We start from the raw sequence: 23,482 nt of genomic DNA, 5'->3' as shown, positions 1-23,482 counted from the left end.
TAACTGTTGTACTTGTGGAAAATTTGTAGAGTACACCTCCTTGAGACTTGAGATGTGGCAAACAATGACTAAATTAAGAGTATATAAATTTTAATTTAAAATTATTAAATAATTTAAATTAATTATTTTAAATAAAATAAAAAATAAATTTAAAAATTATTTAAATGAATTTGAGTTGTACTGTTATAAAATTAATATATAAATTTATTTTTTTATAAAATATACATATAATTTAATAAATAAAAAGTATAAATTTATTTAAATAATTAAATAAATAATTTAATATAACAAAATAATTATTATAAAATAAATTTTATCCTTAGTAGTCAATTTATATATAAACAATTGCAATTGTGCCATTGGAACAATTGGTACTCACTCTCACCAGACTATTCCCTTAAAGTGGGAGGTCAAGGGTTCGAGTAGTGGGGGAGGCGACTTATGGTGGAAAAGTGCCATAAGCCAAAACCCTTGGGCTAGGGTGGGCCGTAGTGGCTCCCCCGAGGGACAAATCCTGCCTCAAGAGCCCGTGAGGGTGAGAGAATGTTAAGAGCTGCTCACAGCGCTGGAGCCAGTCCGGGCTGTGAGTGGTAACAGTGCCGGTGGAAAAGGGCCGGGCTGTTACAGTAACATATAACAATTAAATTTAATAGTTTTTTTAAAGATAAACAAAGAAATAAAGTCTAATACAACAATAGTTGAGTGAGAAATTTTCTCCTTCAAGTAGAGAGTCAGTCCGCCTCTTTTTTGTTGGAATTATCTTTCCGCTGTCCTGTCTTAGGAGGATTGGAGTGGCTCTCCTCACTTTACCAGACGTGGGTTTCAACTTCTTTTCCTTTAGGTAAGATTGTAGATTTTTTTTTTTATTGTATTTTTCTTTTATTGTTGAAGGCAAGCGGTATTTATTATGAGAGAGAATTTATATTTTATGTCTTATTTTTAATTTTGGTAATTTTTTTGCAAATTACCTTTTAGATCTATGCTTATTAGCTATATATTGATGGAAGAAAATCGTTTGAAATTCATGTTTTTACAGTGCAGTTCTTTTTTTTTTTGTACCTATATAATTAGTTTTAAAGGCCGTTTACTTTAACTTTAGAGATGGTGTACCAATTTGATTGTAAAAAATTTTATTTTTCCCTTTTTTAGCGTTGAGACTATTTGTTTATTTAATTTAACTTTGTTCCTCGAAATGTGAAAGTGGTGTTTCCTGGTTCGTCTTGGCCGACACAACTTCCTCTCCCACTATTCAATTCATTATCTTGTTGTTCTTTGTTTGGTTGAGAGAAGTTTGGCCTAAGTTGAGGTGGTTTTCGGTAATTGTACTAATAAGCATTCGTCCTTCTGGGATAAGTTAGAGAGCGATGGCGTATATTGTATTTTTACTCGGGTGGAGGAGTCAGGTCAAATCGATTCTTCTGGGTTTTTAGGATTCCCGTGGGTGCTATGAGCTTTGATATACTGGGCCCTAAATAATTCTTTGTTTGTTTGGCTGTTGTAATCTTGAATTTTTAGACTTCATTAATAACATCTTATAACTTTAGATAAATAAAAAGTTAACTTTTTTTATTTTATTTTTAACAAGCAGAGAGTAGGGTGAAAAAAATATGGTAGCGTATTGAAAAGACGGAAAAGAAAAATAAAAGGAGAAAAGGTGCGAAAAAGAAAATCAAAACCACAAACGCAAATGATTAAACAGAGATAAAAGCAAAACCAATAGAAAAGGGGGAAACCCAAAATCCCACTAATCCAGGAAACCCAAAACCAATGGGAAAAACAAAACGATTTTTCATACACAATGCCTCGAAAACGCCACCCTGGTAAAAAAATCTCATCTCCTCCGCTCCGCCAATGGGTGTTCCGCTGCGTGTCTCAGCCGCTCGCTCTCCCTCTTACTTCCTCCCTTTTCTCCTTGGCTTACTCTCTCTCACTGCCTTTTTCCTCTACCAGGTATTCATTCATTCTTTCATATTACTATTTCACCTTAGGTTTGATGTGTAAAGGTTCTAACTTTTTTCAACGACGTAACGATTTCTTTGTTTCAATAGCTGGATAGTTTGGTGTCGCGCACTAAAACAGTGGCAGGTCACAATTTAGACCCAACACCTTGGCATATTTTCCCCACCAGAAATTTCGATGAAGAAACTCGTCAAGCTCGAGCTTACAAAATCATCCAATGTTCATATTTTTCTTGCCGATATACCAATACCACCGCTGCCGCTGCCGCTGCCGCTGCCTCCGCCACTCCCACTGGGCCCCGTCATTCCAAGTCATCCGCTCAAGAATGCCCGGAATTCTTCAGCTTTATCCATCGCGATCTGGAGCCCTGGTCCCGTACGGGGATAACGAAGAAGCATATAATGGAGAGTCAGAATTTTGCAGCTTTTAGGGTTGTGATTTTTGGAGGAAGATTGCATTTGGATATTTATTATGCCTGTGTGCAAAGCCGGATGATGTTTACTATATGGGGATTGTTGCAGCTCCTAGAAAGGTATCCTGGGATGGTTCCTGATGTTGATCTGATGTTCGACTGTATGGACAAGCCTAACATTAACAAGACCGAACACAGCTCCATGCCTCTGCCTCTATTTCGATATTGCACGACTCAAAATCACTTTGATATTCCTTTTCCTGATTGGTCCTTCTGGGGCTGGTAAGATTCAATTTTACAGTCCTTTCTAGTTTACTTGGCTGTTTGTTTTTGTTGTTCAATGCCAACCCATGGCTTTATTTTCTTCAAAGTGGCGCTAGTGGTTTTGGTGTTTCCTTATGCAGGCAGAAAAATGGGTCACATACATTGGTTTAATTTGGTATTTTTCAATGGTTGTCATTACAATTGATGCTGTATATGTACAGGCCAGAGATAAATATAAGACCCTGGAATGTGGAGTTCCCAGATATTAAACAAGTTTCTCAATCTCAAAGATGGTCCAGGAAATGGCCACGTGCTTATTGGAAAGGAAACCCAGATGTCTTTTCTCCTGTTCGTACAGGGTTACTGCAATGCAACCACTCTAGAAAGTGGGGGGCACAAATTATGCGACAGGTCTTGTTTGATTTGCGATACCTAAATTATGGACAATTTGAAGCTTAATTCCCAAATCCAATTTATTGATTAGGAAAAAAAACTAGTTTTTTTATGCTCTCTTTTTGTTGTCACTTTGCAGGATTGGGATGAAGCAGCAAGAGGTGGTTTTGAGACCTCCAAGCTATCAAATCAGTGCAAATACAGGTGATTGTGCTTCTTCAGGTCATGTACTTCTATATCAAGGGGTTGCCACTGACCTTGCATGATAGCATAGCAATGAAAATAAAATGAAAATAAAGGGAAAACCCCATTAATAAGAAAGCATACCTTGTGCATCATCTTGTCACCTAGTGGAAGTTGCGAATATTTCCCTTAATTAATTGGGCTTGTCCTTATTACTGGTCCTATTGATTGGATTATAGTTATTTCGAAGATAAATTAAGGATTGGACTCGTTGAAGAATTACTTCTATTGCTCACAAGCTTAGGAATTGAGGGTGTCCATGGAAAGTCTAGCATTCTACATCTGATCAGTAACTTTTTGTGTAATCTGTGGACTTCATTTCATCTGATTAGTTGAGTGCACTCCTCTTGCATATGATCATTTCCCTTCTTTTCTTTTTTGCCACTCATCCTATCCATGCAGGTACAAAATCTATGCTGAAGGATTTGCATGGTCTGTGAGCTTGAAATATATTGTATCTTGCGGTTCTCTTGCACTTATAATCTCCCCAGAATATGAAGATTTCTTTAGTCGAGGACTTTTCCCTAAAAAGAACTATTGGCCTATCTCGTCTGTTAAGTTATGCCAGTCTATAAAGTTTGCTGTCGACTGGGGCAATGCAAACCCATCTGAGGTAAGTTCAACTTAGTATCTGTTTCATTTCAGCATAATTTATCCATGACGCTTAATATTGCCATTTTTGTGGCTAAACGTGTTGTTAAGCATCTAAGTTCATTAAGTATTTTCACTGCAATAATAATGGTAATAATAATAAATGAATGTTACCTTCTGCTCTTAATTTGACTATAACTTCGTCATTATGTCCACCATTCGTGTTTTCACCCCACACTTGTTAATTCAATCAATTTCACAAACAGGCTCAAGCAATCGGTAAAAATGGGCAAGATTTTATGGAAATCTTAAGTATGGATGGAGTGTACGAGTACATGTTCCACCTCATAACAGAGTACTCGAAGCTACAGGATTTCAAACCTGTCCCACCATCTTCTGCTCTTAAAGTATGTAGGGATTCTGTTCTTTGCTTTGCTGACGAGAAACAGAAGCAGTACCTTGAAATGTCAACTGCCTTTCCTTCGCCAAGGCCACCATGCACCCTCCAACCTGCCAATAGAAATCTCATTAAAAGCTGGTTAGAACAGAAGCAAAGAGTAATTGAGGATGTGAGAGAAATGGAGAAACAGAAGGTGTTGAACAGATGATGCAGATGGCCAAGGTTATAAGTTTTGTATTTATATAAACGTTGCAACTTGCAGGTATGGAGTTGCTTGTAATTTATGCATTGGAAATTAACTTTTGCAAAGGAAAAGCTTAAGCTGAGGAGCAAAAGTGGTTGCTTTTGCATGCTCAATGGTGAATTTGTCATCTCAAGGTTATCAACTTGTAAACTTTGGTGCAGGGAAAGGCTCCTATGTCATTAAAATATTTGGGGAACTTAAATGTCTTTTTATTTATTTAGGAAAAATATTGGATGATGAATGGGATTATAGAAATTTAATGATGAAATAGGGTCATCCGTGTTTGGCTTCCTATATCACTTGTAAAATGTCATTGTTCTGAATTAAACGTATGATTGAAGGAGGAAATATCAGACAAGCACCCATGATTGTTGAATCCGGTTGGCGTTGAATTTTACCTTTCTTTTATTTGGATTGATAAAAATATGAAGAATAAGTACAAAGAGAAATCAAATATTAAATCAAATAGAGAAAAGGGGAAAGGGAAAGAGTAAAAAAAAAAAAACCTAAAGATGAACACTCTTTACAAATTGGAGCAAAGTCAAGAGGAAAGGAAAGGGTAGAAGTATAAAGGAATCAATATGAAATAAATTTTGAATACCTTAAGTTTGACTCATAAAAAATTTTGAACTTAAATTAAATTTAAGTATGTTTGTTTTCAAGTATCATACTAAATAATTTGACTGTAATTCCAAGTATAAGTCCTTAATTGGGAGACTAGTTTCTGGAATTTCATTCCCCAATGGAGGCCTATCAAAACTTTTATATTAACATAGCTTTAATGTAAAATACTTTAATATAAATTGGTCTTTAAACTAACACATTAACAAAATGTTGTTAACATCGTTCACTATTTAAATTATAAACTAATAATTTTATTTTAAAGTTGGTAAAGATTTGATTCATAATAACGATGATAATTTCAATTCACAATTATATTAGAAGAAATATAATTTAATTTAATATAACAAATAAATATCAGGGAAAAAAAACAAGCCAAGTGGGTTGGGCCCGCTAAACCTCTTTAAAAGAAGTTGAGAATTGGATGCAAAAGAGGAGACCATATTCAGGGGCGTACTAAATTTGGCACACATTAATTTAAAATACATTGAATGTAAATTTTTTATACATTAAATAATTTTTTAAAAAGAAATATCTTTAGAAAATAATTTTCACGATTAAATCTTATAAAAAAATTAAGATGTTTCTGATTAATAGAATTTTTTTAAAATTTAAAGAACTAATAAAATTTTTAAAATATTAAAAATATTTTAATATATTTTTTGTAATATTTATTCAGTTTCGATAAATGAATTAAAAGTAGATAATTAAAATAATTTAATTGTTAGGTATCAATAATTATTATACATTAGTTTTTTTTTTTCCCAGAAAAAAGGCCTAACAAAAGAAAAGACTTGGCAGGTCAATATATTGTCGTGTATTGCCGACGCCATATATTCGCCTTACTTTTTCATTTTTAAATAAAAAAATAATAATTTCGTAACTTCTTTTTTCTGGGCGTGTCTCACGTCTTCAGCAAGTGGCCCACTTATTAAATGATTATGCCGATGTGAACGCTGCTTTCTTCCACATTTCAATCACATGATACTTATCATTATTTATTTATTTAAGAGTTGCTTAAACAAAAAGACCCTAGCCAGCAATTTTTATTTTTTCTATTAACAATCCCAAACTCCAAGAGATTTAGTGCGGAGCAATCACCCAAACATGGTTGGTAATAGCTGGTTGGTTTTGTCGTGTCCCAATTTAATTGGTTGGATGTATAAAGATACAAACAAGAACCATATGCTCATGTTACTCTTTCGATTAATTAATCACACCCACGAATCACTGTTCATTAATTGACCAACAAAGAAGCGGGAAGGTCAATCGTTCCGCGTTCAACAAAACCTCACTCTTCAACAATCTCTCACCTCTTCTTCTTCAACTCACTGATCTCAGTCTCTTTCTACTCGCTCTGCAAAAATGGGTAATTATAGAATGTGTATGTGCTTCATTAGGAAGTTTAAAGTCGTAGAGGCCGGCCCCCCTCCGGATGTCAAGGATCACTTCAAGAAGTACACTGACGGCGCCACCCACATGACGGCTGAGCAGCTCCGGAATTTCTTGGTTGATGTCCAGGCTGATTCTAATGCCTCCATCGCTGATGCTGAGAAGATCATCGAGCAGATTTTGAACAAAAGGCATCACATTGCTAAGTTTACTAGGCACACTCTCACTCTTGATGATTTTCACCATTACTTGTTTTCTGCAGATCTCAATCCCCCTATTCGAGAAAACCAGGTTATTTATTTTTTCTTTTGAAAGAAATTTCTGCTTGTCATCGAGTTTTGGGTTTTTACTTTTCTACATTGACTTGACTATTGTTAGTCAATGGATCCTTTCTCTGTGATGATACAACGAAAATGGCTTTTGTGCTCTTGGAAATGAGTTGACGAAATTGGGATCTCAACTCATGGGATGATTCTTCTTTTTCTTTCACTATCTAGATTCAAGCGACGACTTACTCCAATTTGCACAATGCTGTCCCTTCCAGGTTCACCAGGATATGACAAAACCATTATCCCACTATTTCATATATACTGGCCACAATTCCTACCTAACTGGAAACCAACTTAGCAGCGATTGCAGTGATATCCCAATCATAAATGCATTGAAGAGAGGTGTAAGAGTGATAGAGCTTGATATATGGCCAAATTCCACCAAGGATGATATACATGTTCTACATGGAAGGTATCGAAATTAAGTTCAAGTGTTAATTTTTTGTTTTCCCTTATTTCCCCAATTGTGGCGCTTATTTCATCATTGTTGTTGAACAGCCGTTACATTATTGCCTTTTTTTTTTCTTCGAGTTCTTATCTGGGCAGTGTATTAGGACAATCCATAATTTGGGAATATCTTCTTCGATGAAGATATTCACACACATGCATTGATGATTTACTTTAGCCTGGTGTCTTCTACCATTAATTGACTAATTCATTACTTTCTGTTATAATGAAAGCATTTTGGTTCTGATATTGATCCCTCTATTTATGTGAAGTTCACATTTGGTAACTGCCAGAAATCTACTAAAGCATGACCAAAATTCTAATATTCATGGCTCTTTTAACTATTATGAACCAATAAAAAATAGGCTGGTTCAAGATTTCAACGTATCATCAATATTCTACGTGTGAGCCCACATCGTGTGGGTACAGGATTTGTAAAAGTGTATATATGGTAGCATAAAAATTATGTGAATAATTTGGATTAACTATTTGGGCCATCTGAGAAAAATAGGTCCAAAAGTTATTTAGCTCAAATTTATGTTGATGTGGAACTGTTATTGATCGGATCCCACATCGTCAGCTTATAGGATATATGAGTTATATAATAGTGAGCATAAAACTGTAATAGACCTGGGAAATTGTTATTGTGGGATCCCACATCAACAGTTTATAGGGTATATGAGTTATATAAATAGTTAGCATAAAACTATAACTTAGATTAATTATTTTGGGCTGGTGGAATATACGCCGGTTTTAGTTGAGTTGTTACAGTTAGTGATCATACTAGCTACCTAGTGTCAATACTTTAACTGTACTTTTTTTGCTTGATGTGAACTTTGACAACTCCCACTTATATTTTGCTTTCTGGCTGTTGGCTGACATGTATGCACTTGAATGTAGGACTCTGACAACTCCGGTGGAATTAATTAGGTGCTTGACATCCATAAAAGAACATGCCTTTTCTTTCTCTCCGTATCCTGTCATAATAACTCTTGAAGACCACCTTACACCATATCTTCAAGCTAAAGCAGCGCAGGTGATGTTTTGGTTCCCCATCTAGATTTAAGCTGACATTTTTTCTCTTAAAATTATAATCTACTGATTGCAAATGTTTTGGTTTTTAGATTATTATCGAGACATTTGATGACATGTTGTATTATCCTGAATGTGAATGCTTAGAAGAGTTCCCTTCTCCAGAAGATTTGAAGCACCGCATAATCATTTCAACCAAACCTCCCAAAAAGTATCATAAATCTGAAAGTGTAAAGATCAAGGGAAATAAATCTCAGAAGGATAAGGATTCTGATGATGATGTGTGGGGAAAGGAGCCAAAAAAGTATCATAAATCTGAAAGTGTAAAGATCAAGGGAAATAAATCTCAGAAGGATAAGGATTCTGATGATGATGTATGGGGAAAGGAGCCATCAGACCTTGGACCTGGTCAAGAAGATAGTGACTCGGTGTGTTGAGAAATTTCACCACCTTTAACTGCAAATAAGTGAATATATACTTTCTGCTCTAATTTCTTTATTTTGTGTATCATTTGCTTACAGAGTGATAGTGATTCAAGTGAAGCTAGTGATGATGAGTTAAACCATGTAGGAGTAGATGCATACAAGCGTTTAATTGCAATTCATGCTGGAAAGCCCAAGGGTGGGTTAAAGGAGGCACTAAAAGTTGATCCCAATAAAATTAGACGCCTTAGTTTGAGTGAGAAAGCGCTTGAAAAGGCTACTGAAAATCATGGAATGGATGTAATTAGGTAATCATTCATACCAACTTCTAGTACAAGATGCCAGAAGTAATATTCTTTGATTGTGAATTTGGTTGAAATTTTCTGCTTATCATAAATGGTTAAAAATTTCCAACCTCTTGAATCTATCATTTGCAACTGCTGTGTACAGGTTCACCCAGAAAAATGTCTTGCGGGTGTATCCTAAAGGCACTAGGTTTAACTCTTCCAACTATAAGCCACTAATTGCTTGGATGCATGGTGCTCAAATGGTTGCATTCAATATGCAGGTTTGTTATGATTATATTTCTTTAAGCTGCTTGGATGAAACACAATGAAACAGTGAGCACGTTATAATATGTACGCACTTCTGAAACAGTAAAATTTTAACAAAGTGATGGTTAGTGGTGACTAGTAAATGAAGGCATATCGAATTAACAATGTATTAGGCGTAGCAAATGAGTCAACATTTAACTTGGGATCTCTTTTCTATAGTAATATACATATTTGTGCTCCATTGGGATCATAAGTCATTTAAGTGCCCATCCATTCTCAGGAAAAAAAGGGACTATACTGGCTACGTCATTTCTTATGCATACTGGTCAGTACCTCAGCTAAGCTATTGCTTATTCCATTGTCATAATTCACCATGTGAAGTTGAGGGTAAAGAGGTGATTAATTTACTTCTGAAGGCAGTCAAATGGTGATTGGCAAAATAATAAATTTGGACCCATGAATAACATATCAAAGAGAATTACCGGATAGGAAAATCAGTTTAGACAATTGGTAAATTGAAAATTTAGAATAATTTGTTACTCAAGTAGTTGCAAACCTAGTACTCTCTAAGATAAGGGAAGGCCTAAAACGGAAGAAACTGTTATAAATTGGGTGATATTTGAGTTATATGCTATGAGCAGCTCAACTGAGCAATTTTCTGGTCTTTTTTTTCACCTTTCCATTTTCCTCCATTTGATTGAGTGAAAATATAAACATTTATAAGGTTTGATTTCAGGAAATTTTTCCAGTTCTGAGATGCAATATTACGTCTTTCTCAATCACAGGGATATGGTAGAGCACTTTGGCTGATGCATGGGATGTTTAGGGCCAATGGAGGTTGTGGTTATGTGGAGAAGCCTGATTTTCTGATGAACGTGGGTTCAAATGGTGAAATATTCAATCCTAAAGCCAAATTGTCAGTAAAGAAAACATTAAAGGTCAGTGCCTGGTGCAAACCGTCATCCCCTTTCCTTTCCCAGACAGCTTTAGAAACTTTTTTTTTTTTTTACTTGACAGGTGAAAGTGTATATGGGAGATGGATGGCATTTGGATTTTAAACAGACACACTTCGATTTGTATTCCCCACCAGATTTCTACACCAGGGTAGGTTAATAATTTGTTTTGTGCTTTTTATTGCTTTCAAATGACCTCTTCACTTCATCCTTTCTGTTCTGTCAACAGACTGCCAAAAAAAACAACTAAATAAGAGTTGTGCAACACACTTTGCGAACTGTCAATGTAACATATTCACCTTCATATGGCAGGTAGGCATCGCAGGAGTGCCAGATGATGTGAAAATGGAGAAAACTAAAATAAAAGAGGACAATTGGACACCTGTTTGGGGTGAAGAATTTACATTTCCATTGACAGTTCCTGAAATAGCTTTACTTCGAATAGAAGTTCATGAGTATGATATGTCTGAGAAGGATGATTTTGCTGGCCAGATTTGTTTCCCTGTTTCTGAAATTAAACAAGGGATACGAGCTGTCTCCCTTTTTGATCGTAAAGGAAAGAAATTGAACTCAGCAAGGCTTCTCATGCGCTTTGAGTTTGTGTAAATGAATATATGTAGCCGGGTTGAATACTTCCCCTAGTTTTGATGTCCATGCTTCTGCTGAGTAGTTTATTTTTTGTCAAATTTTTTCTAAAATTTTCTGAGGATCTCTTTTGAACCTATCATTATATATTATCACTTGTAAAGGATTCTCCGTTTTTCTTTTTTTTTTTCTTTATTAGTGATAACTTAAATCAAGGCATTTTCATGCTCCATTTTCGAACTGGTTTTCATACTTGTTGACATTTGCAAGTAATCAAAGGTTCTTAGCGTCTATAAGGAAATTATTTTTTAATAGAAAGAGCATATTTTAGAAGTTTCCTTTTTTCACCACAAAATAATAACAAGACTGCAATGTGCCAAGCTTTTACGATTCTTTACTTTTACAGATATTGATTATGTACGTACTTCCTTAAAGTGGACAACTTCCTATTTTGAACGCCTTGCTCTTAAATCAAGTAATTTTCAGATATTTCATTCTTCTAAAAGTTTAGCGTTTTGTAACGTTAAATTGAAAGAAAAGCATTGCAAAGCAAGGCAGAGATTTTAGCAAACTAGAGACAAGGGGAAAAGGGATATGGAATTTTAGAACTCTTGAGGGAACAATTCAGTGACATTTCTGCTATTCTTAGAGATAATTGACAACGATTTGGCAAAAACAGTAAGTATTCATTGGTACTTATCACAAGCTCTCTCAATGGAATATATTCTCTAATTGCTCAGTCAATGGCGAAGCTAGAACTGTAGTTTCAGCGTCCGACTCTGCATCAAACACATATCAATTTTAGTATCTGATCTTTCCTCTTTCTTTTTTTTTGGGGGGGGTGGGGTGGGGTGGTGGGTGGATGGGGGTGATGGTGGGTTGGGATTCTTTTTATAGATAAGCAGTCCAGTTACTAAATAAAGCCACTTACAGATATTTAAATTGTAATGAAACCCTGAATGGTTTGCAGATATAGTCTGCAATAGAAAAGCCCTACAGAGGGTGGTTTGAGGTTACCCAGTTAATTAACATAGTTGCTTAACATTTCAAAATACAAATTCTTTAGTATAATTGTACAAGGTTGCTGCTTGTTCAAGTAAATTAACGAAGAGGCTACATGTCTCCGTGGCTTGCAACATGGGGACAAGAACCATTCTAATTCATTTAGCCTAGTGAAAGAAAGTGGGGCCTTCTTATTAGCTTATGGATTGTGCCAATGGTTCGTTTAGCTATTATTCTGGATTTGGTTGGCAAAGGACAAAAGATTGTCTTGAGAAGTTCAACAAAGATGAACACAAAATAACCATTTCTAATTTCTAGACGAATAATTCTTTTCTTTCCTTTTGTTTTTTCAATGAATAATGTCCACGGTGCTTTCTGCTCGGCCTCTCTTTCCTTTTGCCTGCCGTGTGTGGTCTCTGGACCAACAGATATGGATCTCTTTTGTTATTTAATTTAATTATTTTGCTTTTCTCGTTATTCTTGTGTATGTTAATTTCTACGTTGTGGGGGTAATATGGAGATATATAGTAATCTGAACTTTTAATTTTATGGAGCACCCAGCCGTAGCTGCTGGTGCCTCGTCAATCAAAGTCAGTATAAGAGGAAGATTCAGGTCAATAATTACAGGTTTCGTTTCTGTTTTTAATTTCATTGTTAAATCTCAAATCATAATTCCGCGTACAGAATTGTTCTTCTTCTGTCAGGAATATGTTCTTCAATTCTGTCATTTTAATTGAACTGCAAAGAAATCTTCTTTTTCTTATTTTTTTTCCCTCTTCCTATTTTATTTGATTTTTTTTAAAAGGTGTAGGTTTAGGATTCGATTATGCGTTATTTGGTCTTGAAAGCTTTTCATCTAAATGCTTTTAGTGACCCAAAAATATTCCCGTTATCAGTACAACAACCTTTCTTCAGGGAAAAGAGAACGAAAGAAATAAGGAAAATGTAACAACCAAATATGAAAAGGCTGAAAATTATTCATGATGCTGTTGACTTGCAGTGGTGCATACACTTACTATAAAGCAAGCCTGGACCATCATTATCATATCATGTTCTGTACACATTTATGAAGCTGGAAGATTAAATGCTGAGAACAGCAGAGATATGAAGAGAGATTTAGACCTCTAACAACTCCAAAGGTGTATCAAAGAACTCAAAAGTTCATCACAAATCTTGACATCAAATCTTGTCCTAATTAAGCAGACACCATTTACATTTCTTGATCCCAGGGATCATAAAGATTGCACAGGCATTGCGTGTCTGTTTGGACCAAGCAAGATGAGAACGTGCTTTAGTGGGAAGTTTAGGATCACAGAGACAGAACCACCGTCGGATGTGAAGGAAGCATTCGTGAAGTACACGGAAGGCAAGAACTACATGACGGCAGAACAGCTGCAGCGGTTCATGGTAGAAGTTCAGAGTGAAGGTGGCGCTTCAGTCTCTGATGCAGAGATGATAGTGGATCAGATTTTGCAGAAGCGTCATCATATCACAAAGTGTGTAAGGAGCTGTCTCACTCTTGATGATTTTCACCATTTCCTTTTCTCAACAGATCTCAATCCACCCATAAGTAACCAGGTATAGATTTTCACTTCTTTCCTAGCACTCTAGTTTGGCCTCCATGAATGCCTTCTTTAACTTTTTTTTCTTTAATCTTTTTCACTTTCAGGTTGAGCAAGATATGACAGCACCTTTGTCCAATTATTTCATATATACAGGGCACAATTCATATTTGACAGGAAATCAAATCAGCAGTGATTGTAGTGATGTCCCTATTGAAAAGGCGCTGAAAAGAGGTGTGAGAGCTGTGGAACTTGATGTATGGCCCAATTCAGCAAAAGATGATGTACTTGTTCTCCATGGATGGTATGCAGCAGCTATTATGAGGGGGAGGAAGAAGAAATCAACATTCATTTTCCTTTTTGAATGCTTCTTTGATGGAATTTTTCAATTTTTTGCTGATGAATTTATAAATGTAGGACCCTTACAACTCCTGTGAAGCTAATTACGTGTTTGAAGTCCATTAAAGAGCATGCCTTCTCTTCATCTCCATACCCTGTGATAATAACCCTTGAAGATCACCTCACTGAGAATCTACAAGCTAAAGTAGCGCAGGTATTCACCATTTTCTCCATAAGTTTTAAACTTCACTCCTGTTCAGAATTCTTTAAACACCCCTGCATATTTCTATTATTTTTAGATGATTGCCGAGACATTTGGAGACATGCTATTTTATCCTGAAACTGAATGTTTGAAAGAATTCCCTTCGCCAGAGGAACTGAAGTATAAGATAATTATATCAGCCAAACCCCCAAAAGTGAAAGGGGATCTTGAAGCTAAATGCATGAAGGGAAACGGAGTTGATCTACTGAAGGAAAGAGATTCTAGTGAAGATATATGGGGGAAGGACCTATCACCCATTTCATCTCACCAGGAAGAGGATGGGAAGGTGTGCTGCAACTCTTTGATTTAATTATTTCACTAAGATTTTGCTGTGTGCTTGGTTCAGCTTTTGCTTGAATGGCCTGCAGAGTGATGGAGATACAAGTGAGCAGAATCAGGGTGATGAGTACAAGAATGTCTGTAATCATGAACTGCGGCCACGAGAAGCACCTGCATACAAGCATCTAATTTCCATTAATGCTGGAAAGCCCAAGGGTGGGTTAAAGGCCGCATTAAAGCTTGAATTTGATAATGTTATACGCATTAGCCTGAGTGAGCAGAAGTTTGAGAAGGTTGTTGCAACCCATGGAACAGATGTCGTCAGGTATCAACTGGTTAATTTGTCATGAACTATTTCCAATTATCAAGACCAGATTAATCTAACACAAGCATTATATTCAGATTCACTCAGAAGAACATTTTGAGGATATATCCTAAGGGTATTAGGATCGACTCCTCCAACTACAAGCCAATGAATGGTTGGCTGCATGGAGCTCAAATGGTTGCACTTAACATGCAGGTTTAGCCTCTGTCCTGCTTGTTGAATTGCCTAACTGACAGTAATTTCATGGTTCTGAGACTAACAAGTTTCTGGCTAATGGCAGGGATATGGTAAATCACTATGGTTGATGCATGGGATGTTTAGATCAAATGGAGGGTGTGGTTATGTAAAAAAACCTGATTTTTTTATGAATACAGGTCCAGAAAATCAGACATTTGATCCTAGAGCTAAATTGCCAGTGAAGAAAACACTAAAGGTGAGTACTGAATTTGCTGTAAGATAAAAATCTCATCTCATTATCTTCCTTCTAAGTGATTTTATTACTTTTTTGTTGGCAGGTTAAAGTTTATATGGGAGACGGATGGCATTTAGATTTTAAGCGAGCACAATTTACTTTATTTTCTTCACCAGATTTCTATATCAGGGTAAGTTAAGAGTTTACTGCAAGGATGGTATTTAAAAAAATAATCTACTATATCTCTGCTTGCTAAAATTTAAAATTCTTTTGGCCTTTGGTTGTGGACCTCTTGCATTACTTGTAAACCTATGGAGAGAAGGTTGGCATAGCAGGAGCGCAAGCTGACAAGACAATGAAGAAAACAAAAAAAAGGGAGAACAATTGGACACCAATTTGGGATGAAGAGTTCACATTTCCATTGACTGTTCCAGAATTGGCTTTGCTTCGTGTTGAAGTTCATGACCGTATCATGCCTGAGAAAGATGATTTTGCAGGTCAAACCTGTTTGCCTGTTTCTCAATTAAGGCCAGGCATCCGTGCAGTCCCCCTCTTCAATCGGAAGGGAAATAAGTTCAGTTCAATGAGACTGCTAATGGGGTTTGAGTTTCCAGGAAGTGCCAAGTTTTAGTTTGATCAACGTATAGATGATAACCCATTTTTTTAGGCCTAGTGTGTATAGATTACAATTCATATAAGATGTACACCACTGAAAAAACAAACTATCAGCAACAAGTATTTTCATCGCTGATAGTTCAAAAGCTGCTGATATTAGTGACAGATTTCTGACCGACTTCAATCAAGTGGGTAAATGGCTGTAAACACGCGTGAAATTGATGATCAAGTGGAATAAGTGACTGCAAGTTTGTAGCTTCTAAATGGTTGGATGTAGAATAAAAAATAAATTTCTAAAATTAGAAAATAGACATTTTTAAATGGAATATAAGATAAAAGCCATAATTTTTGTAGAATACAAAATGTGCAATAGGACAAACAAGTGAGGAAAAGCTGGATTTTTGGCTTTTACAAAAGAAAAGGTTGAAGAAAAGATTAAGTCAAATTTCATTCCTAAAAATGAAATTTGTTTTTGTTTTCTTTCTCATTTTCTTAGCTTCCAACTCTTACTTTTCCAGCAACAATTCTTCCTTTTTACAAGTGAAGAAAGCCTTTACAAGTTACCAAATATCCACCAGACCACAAAGCAGAAATTCCTTAACTATATCTACTAAAAATAAGGAGGCTTTTAAATTAACTACATCTATCATAAATAATAATGAATGCTCATAGCTAAATAGATTATGATCTTCTATGGGAATAGGTATTTCATCAGAGTGCTACTCTGCACCCTCAACAATAGGACAATGCGTTTACATGGAAGTCCAGGCTTGGTAGGGTTAGCTCTTCCTTCAATATGTATTCTTTGCCTTTTTATTGGGCTTTTGCAAATGCAAAGAAACAAAAAAAAAAAAAAAAGGAAAAGCAGAAAGGAATTCTACCTATGGTTAGACTAGGCCGAGGGCTGGTTCTGAATTGGAATCAGCGGTTTTATTCGATTTATGGATTGAATCAGGACTAATCTAATCTATGACGATTCAAAAATGGTTTTTTTGATGTTTCAATATAATTTTATAGTGGTTAAGATTACTGTTTTTTACGGTTCTGATTATGTTCCAATTAAATCTAAATATTAAGTAGTCAATTTATTTTTTATTTGAAAAAAATTAAAAGTAAATAAAATATAAAGAAATAAATATAAATCTTATTGAATGTATATTTAATTAAATAAGTAAATGGCATAAAGTGTACCCATTTACATAATAAAAAAATAAAATAACATTACCTTTAAATATTTTACGAGCAAAAGTTATTTGATAATTTTAATTGTCATAATTTTATAAAAATGATTTATTTTAAAAATCAAAAAATCAAATCAAAACTGAACTTATTTGAATTGTCCGATTCTAATTTCGATTTTAATTTAGGAGAGAGATGACTGCAACCGACTTTCCTAATTCAAGGTCCAGTTGACTGGTCTGGTTCACCGTTCAAACCGGCCTACGTAGGAGGAGAAAAAAATACATACAAATGCAGAATCAGAAAGCAAAATAATGGAAACTTGCCTTCTTGGATGAGAATATTAAAAAGAAAAAGAGAATATATCGGAGACTATTTATATATTCTCTTGTGATTGAAGACTGCTCTTTACAGCTTGAGTGGACACAGAAATCGACTGCGCTCCATCCCATCTGTGCTTCCAGAAGGAAGAAGAGTGAGAATTCCCTTTCTTCACTTCATAGTTCACACCAATAACAAGAAATCTATTTCCCTTCTTATCAAGAAAATGTGTCCTTTGATATATTCATGGAATTACTTAGCTATTACAGCAACTTGCTTCTCGCACTCATTTGAAGATGAAGGACAAGCTAGGAATAAAAAATACATATAGCTTTCTTACAATATGTGCATGAGTACAGATTCTCACTTTGCATTAACGTCATTGTTGAGAATATGTAGCCATTTAAGTTCTCTATCTTTCTTTCTGAATTTAAAAGGGAAGATACAGATATGGAAACCTAAACAACTCTAGAACTTGAGCTTCCCATTTCTTTGCCTGGAGCTGACGATGTCGACCAAGCAGTCTTTCAGGGTATGCTTCTGTTTCAGAAGAATATTCAAGCTCAGGGTGCTTGAGCCTCCTAGAGATGTCAAAAACTTGTTCGATCAATACTCACAGAATGGCACCATGAGTCTGGACGACCTGCTCAGGTTTCTGATTGAATTTCAAGGGGAAGAAAACGCCACAAAGAATGATGCGCAAGCCATCTTCAATAGCCTCAAGCATCTCAACATCTTCCAAAGAAGAGGTCTCCAGTTGGAAGCCTTCTTCCGATATCTCATGAGCGATCTCAATGCTGCTCTCTCTCCATCCACTGGGGTAATCTTATTAACATTTTTTTTTCAAAAAGAAAAATCCGAGTGTTTTTATCTCCTAACAGTAATGGCTTTGATTCCAGGTGCACCAGGACATGAATGCTCCACTGGCTCATTATTTCATGTTCACAGGCCATAACTCCTACTTGACTGGAAATCAACTCAGCAGTGACAGCAGTGTTGAACCCATCATAAATGCTCTAAAAAGAGGTGTGAGAGTAATTGAGTTGGATTTATGGCCAAATTCCAAAAAAGACGATGTTGAAGTTCGCCATGGAGGGTATATTTAATTCTCAGTTATTTTTGTTATAATTTCATCATAATCTCACATCCCTTAATACACACAAAAGATCGCTAAAATTATAAAGGATAAGAAATTAGAAGGAAAAGTATTATCCATTAATCTCATCAAAACATGCTTAGTTTTATTATAGATTTAGTTAATATAGTTGTATACTTCTTAGTTCCATAATTTTCTTGTGATTTTTTCTTTTTATTATTCCAAAATTATTTTCAACTCTCTTGTTTAGAAATGATTAATGTACTTATTTAATTTTATTTTATTTTTAAAACAACTCTCATTAATTATTAAAACATCTCTAAGTATTTAATAAAATTTAATATTTTTAAAATAAATATAATTAAAAAATTAATAAAAAATTATATTTTTTAATATGTGTAAAAAATAAAATAAACAAAAATTATGAACGGATGATGAGTTAATATGGGTGATAAGTAAATTATAAAATTGACGATTGGAGATAAGACCCATTAAGATACGTGCTCACAGTTCGACTAGGTCTTAGCAACTGAAGAGGACCGAATCTCATTAAAGGCTAAGCATGATTTGATATAATCCAAGGATAAATACAAACCTTTTAGTAAAGATGGTCAACAGTCTTGACCCTGCCAAAACCCAGATCGGATGGACAAACTTCTTCAAAGCCTATAATACTATGAGGTATTGAATGTAGGCACAGCCGACCTCAATGCAGGCGCAGCCGACCTCAACAATCGAAAGGGATCCATTTTTATATTGGTCAGGTGAGCCGAGCACAACCTGGTGAAACCATAGCAAATAGTCGGCCCCTCTAGTCCCTCCGAAGTTTTAAATGTGCATCCGATAAATCAGACAGACGTACATACACAATATAGGATATGGGCTAATCCATACTGCATGCATTTATAAGTCGCTTGATATACCTGTCAAAAGTGTTCACATCCGATCTGATGGAACTTAGAGCTAGAAGTCGTCAGAGTGATCGTGTATATATATCCAGAACCTGCCCAAAAACGGGGGCTCTCTCTCGTGCTCTCTCTCCTCGTACTCTCAAGCATATTCTCTAGAATTTCCTCCTTCTCTTCAATACTCAATAATTGTTTATTTTATTTCTCTTGGCACGAGTAATTCTAAATCTAAATTGAGCATCGAAGGGTTTCCACCGGGACATCCCGATAGACCCCTAACCATCTTTTCATATTTTGCATATCCTTACTTTAAGATTGAATATGGAGGGACCTAGTACGGAATCTCTAAGTCATCCACCCCTCATCAAACCAAATTAGCGATCAACCCATCGAATTGAGCCATTGTCCAAGTGTCCACATCTTGAAACCCCATCGGATCTCAATTCATCAGATATGATACATTATCGTAGATACAAATATAATTTAGAGTCCTAAATAAAATAGATTTACAATCCTATCTAATGAGTATAATATTCTAATAAGAATACCTACTATGATTAGGATTCTAACACTTTATTCTTAGTTATAGGATGTTTATATAGTTTATGTGATTTGGGCCATTAAAATTCGGATTTAATATATCTTAATATTAATCTAATCCCTGGTGATCGAATCTTTTATCTAAATTCACTTTAGATCTCTTATTGACTTAAGTATCAGAGATTTTGCCCACCAAAACAGCTGTGTTTGTTGTTATTTTGCAGTTATTTTGCAAATCCATTACTTGAAGCAGCGCCACTAATATTAAGAATAATAAATTTATTTTTTAATGTATATTAAATTAAATATGGGCATATATTTTAATTTCAAAAAAATAAGGGCATATTAGCAAACTAGTAGATAAATTATCATTTTTAAAAAAGAAAATATCCTATAATTTAGGATAGATAAAAAAGAAAAGAAGTATATGATCAGTGAGAGTATTTTTGTTTGCATTAGTGCAGTTCACAAGGATTATATCTGTTATTCAAATATTGCTTCAAATCATAATCTTCATAATTCAGATCATGCTAGTTTCTACTACTTTTCCTCATGGAAGCATCACTAGTATAGCCACATAAAACTGCATTGCATAATTAACTTGAAAATAAAAATAAAGAAGACGACTAAAATTACTCAATATAGTCTCTTGCAAAGATTGGTCAAGATGTTGGACCAGTTTTGATTCAAATTTGGCACTACCCCAAGCATTGAAAGTGTTTTTAATGAATGCAGGACACTCACTTCCCCAGTAGACCTCGCCAAGTGTTTACTTGCCATTAAAGAAAATGCCTTCTGTGCATCTGAATATCCTGTTGTGATAACTTTTGAGGACCATTTAACTCCAGATCTTCAGTCCAAGGTAGCCAAGGTGAGCAACTGAGAATTACAATATTTCCATGGAACTTTAACCATTTTGTAAGGCTTTTTTAGTGTAACTCTAGTTTGACCGAGATCTGTTTGCCAGTAGATGATCATTAAAACATTTGGAGACATGTTGTTCTGTCTCAAATCAGATCAAATGAAAGAATTTCCTTCACCTGAATCATTGAAGAAAAGAGTTATGATATCCACTAAACCACCGAAAGAGTATCTTGAAACTAAGAATAGCAAGGAAAATGAGTCAAGGAAACCATCAAAGAAAGATTACCGTGAGGATGAGAACGATAAGGTGCATCTGCGGTAAAATGCTTGCTGCTTCTGCTCATAATGGTACTCAATTTGCTTTCTTAATTGCTTGCTGGTCCTTTAATACGCAGGACCTCCCACATCAGGAAGAACACATTCCAGATGAAGATGAAGAGAAGACAGTTCCTGAATACAGGAATTTAATTGCCATTCATGCAGGGAAGCTGAAAGGTTCATTAGAAAACTGGTTACACATTGATTCAGACAAAGTTAGACGTCTCAGCTTGAGTGAGCAAGAACTTGAAAATGCTGCGAGAACAAATGGAACCGATATTGTCAGGTAAATAAAATCATACTCGCTAATCAGTATTCAGCCTATCATCTCAGGTGATTATTGTTTGGCCATAGCAATTATCAAATCATATGACTTCCTACTCTAAGGTTTACTCAGCGAAATTTGCTGCGGGTATACCCAAAAGGGGTTCGTCTTGATTCCTCCAATTACAATCCTCATGTTGGTTGGATGCATGGAGCTCAGATGGTTGCATTCAATATGCAGGTTAATCTTCTCCCTGAGGGGGCTTCACATCAATGCCTCCAAAATTTTATCTTTCTCACACTTTATGTAATATGGCTATCTTTACCATTTCCCTTCTTGACAGGGCTATGGGAAACACCTCTGGGTTATGCAGGGGATGTTTAAAGCCAATGGTGGGTGTGGTTATGTGAGAAAACCTGATTTCTTATTGCAACTTGGGCCAAATAACAAGGTTTTTGATCCCACAGAGAAATTACCTGTAAAAACAATTTTGCAGGTGTGTGGACTATGACAGTATTCCAGTGGTTTAGCTTCACTATTTTTCATTTCTTTAATACTGAATTCGTCCCAGTTTACCATCATGTTAACAGGTGAAAGTATTCATGGGTGAGGGGTGGGATTTGGACTTTCGTCGAACACATTTTGATCTATATTCCCCACCAGACTTCTTTGTCAAAGTAAGAATATCTATGGCAATCTGCTATTGCAATTGTAGTCCTCCTGCAAATTACTATGTGTAGTTGTATGAATACCTTTGTAAACTTGCAGAGATTCCCAAATAAACTACAAAAATTTTTTCATACCCTACTCATAATGCAGATTCTTGATTTCCATTTGAACTTGATCTAATCTTGGAGAATATGAACATGGAGAAAATGTTACTGAGGAGTAATTGATCTGTGTTGCAGCTTGCAATAGCTGGAGCCCCAGAAGATAAAGCTAAGAAGAAAACAAGGGTAATAGAAGATGACTGGCTACCAGAATGGAATGAGATGTTCCAGTTCCCACTGACTGTTCCTGAATTGGCAGTGCTCAGGATTGAAGTCATTGAGTATGACACATCAGGAAACCATGACTTTGGAGGCCAAACATGCTATCCTGTATCAGAATTAAGAACTGGGATTCGATCAGTTCCATTATACAGTCGTAGAGGAGAATTATACAAGAATGTAAAGCTCCTGATGCAATTTGAATTTGCTTGATCCTAATGTAATACCATATGATCTTTCATGTTGCAGATATGCTTTTATTGCTTTTACACATTGCAAATTTGCATTTTGAAAACAACAGCTTCTCTAATATTCAGAAAACAGATATCCATCTATTGTATGTATATTCATTATCAGACTGCAGAAACTGTCTGCAGGACAAGCAAAGCAAAAGATATAAAGATTGCCCTATCACAACATGATTATAAAAATCTGCCCCCTATTTCTTCACGAAGCAGTTGATTAATTAATAAATAAGAAGGGATGAAGCTTTCAGACTAGAATCCCAAATGCCAGAGCTACCATGAGTGGAGCCATTTATCTCTTTTTGTTTTTCCAGTACTGGATGACATGGCAGGAACAGACATGTAGCTGTCGGCTTGTTTCTGTTTCAATTTCCCTGGGCCCGAGAATTCTACATGATAATAAAGCCCAAGGAAAAACTAAATTAATTAACTGCTGTTTGATTTAGTTGTTGGCAGTTGAAAGTTAAAAAATAACTGACAATTGATACTCAGATGATATAAATTATACTATTGGTTATTATAAATTATTTAAAATATAATTATATTTCGTGCTTTTATATTTGTTTTATTAATATAATAAATTAATAAAATATATTATTAATTAATTTACATGACAATAATAACAATTATACACAATTTATCAAACACTTAAAATATATTAATTATAATTAATTATCAGTTATAATTAGCCGGCCATAATCATTAATACTATTTAACCATTAAACCAAATAGGTGATTAGAAAAATAAAAAATATAAAAAGATTAAATAATAGAAGCTGTATCCATAATTTTTATTAAATATAAATTTATACTTTTATTATCTTATTTTTTGGATGATATGAAATTTGTATATATTAAATTTTAAAATTACTCACTTTTAAAAAATTTCATAATGTCAACTGATATATTTACAACATTATTAGTATAGCCATTTATTTATATTTTACTTTGCAATTAATATTTGATAAATATTAAAAGACATTAAAGATTTATAAACTTTTTTTATACATTACAACATTTAAATACTTGCATACAATTTAGAATTAAAGCACAATTGAACCGTCAACTCATTAATTTTGTGCTTTTTTTTTAAATCGAGCCTTCCATCGGACTCGGTTGA

The 23,482-nt window shown here is 35.0% G+C and overlaps 4 protein-coding genes across 7 annotated transcripts; all 4 read left to right on the top strand.

The window, feature by feature from the left end:
* Positions 1-1,658: 1,658 nt before the first annotated feature.
* On the top strand, positions 1,659-4,898 carry LOC110609932 (O-glucosyltransferase rumi). The gene is made up of 6 exons (XM_021749775.2): positions 1,659-1,950; positions 2,049-2,653; positions 2,857-3,046; positions 3,168-3,232; positions 3,674-3,884; positions 4,129-4,898. Exons 1-6 carry the CDS (start codon positions 1,852-1,854, stop codon positions 4,468-4,470), a joined length of 1,512 nt encoding a protein of 503 aa, XP_021605467.1. The 5' UTR covers positions 1,659-1,851; the 3' UTR covers positions 4,471-4,898.
* A 1,331-nt stretch (positions 4,899-6,229) lies between these two features.
* On the top strand, positions 6,230-11,017 carry LOC110610146 (phosphoinositide phospholipase C 4). Its single transcript, XM_021750019.2, has 9 exons — positions 6,230-6,810; positions 7,064-7,260; positions 8,196-8,331; positions 8,420-8,755; positions 8,849-9,057; positions 9,200-9,317; positions 10,089-10,241; positions 10,321-10,407; positions 10,569-11,017. Exons 1-9 carry the CDS (start codon positions 6,493-6,495, stop codon positions 10,860-10,862), a joined length of 1,848 nt encoding a protein of 615 aa, XP_021605711.1. The 5' UTR covers positions 6,230-6,492; the 3' UTR covers positions 10,863-11,017.
* A 769-nt stretch (positions 11,018-11,786) lies between these two features.
* On the top strand, positions 11,787-15,897 carry LOC110608574 (phosphoinositide phospholipase C 5). 4 transcript variants are annotated; one of them, XM_021747839.2, is made up of 10 exons: positions 11,787-13,421; positions 13,513-13,709; positions 13,823-13,958; positions 14,044-14,292; positions 14,375-14,610; positions 14,688-14,805; positions 14,891-14,897; positions 14,985-15,043; positions 15,126-15,212; positions 15,345-15,897. In XM_021747839.2, the coding sequence occupies exons 1-10, from the start codon at positions 13,122-13,124 to the stop codon at positions 15,651-15,653; spliced, it is 1,698 nt and encodes a 565-aa protein (XP_021603531.1). In that variant the 5' UTR covers positions 11,787-13,121; the 3' UTR covers positions 15,654-15,897. The 4 variants fall into 4 exon arrangements, with proteins under 4 accessions (XP_021603531.1, XP_021603530.1, XP_043808882.1 ...); XM_021747838.2 differs by having other exon boundaries at positions 11,795-12,982; positions 13,073-13,421; positions 14,891-15,043; XM_043952947.1 differs by having other exon boundaries at positions 11,799-12,456; positions 12,844-13,421; positions 14,891-15,043.
* Positions 15,898-17,293: 1,396 nt separating this feature from the next.
* On the top strand, positions 17,294-22,365 carry LOC110608625 (phosphoinositide phospholipase C 2). The gene is made up of 9 exons (XM_021747892.2): positions 17,294-17,957; positions 18,037-18,233; positions 20,417-20,552; positions 20,652-20,852; positions 20,941-21,149; positions 21,251-21,368; positions 21,472-21,624; positions 21,719-21,805; positions 22,037-22,365. Exons 1-9 carry the CDS (start codon positions 17,646-17,648, stop codon positions 22,328-22,330), a joined length of 1,707 nt encoding a protein of 568 aa, XP_021603584.1. The 5' UTR covers positions 17,294-17,645; the 3' UTR covers positions 22,331-22,365.
* The last annotated feature ends 1,117 nt before the right edge of the window (positions 22,366-23,482 follow it).

This window comes from Manihot esculenta, chromosome 2 (assembly GCF_001659605.2).
Source record: "Manihot esculenta cultivar AM560-2 chromosome 2, M.esculenta_v8, whole genome shotgun sequence".
NCBI lineage: Eukaryota > Viridiplantae > Streptophyta > Magnoliopsida > Malpighiales > Euphorbiaceae > Manihot > Manihot esculenta.
This window is presented reverse-complemented; position numbering and strand designations above follow the sequence as displayed.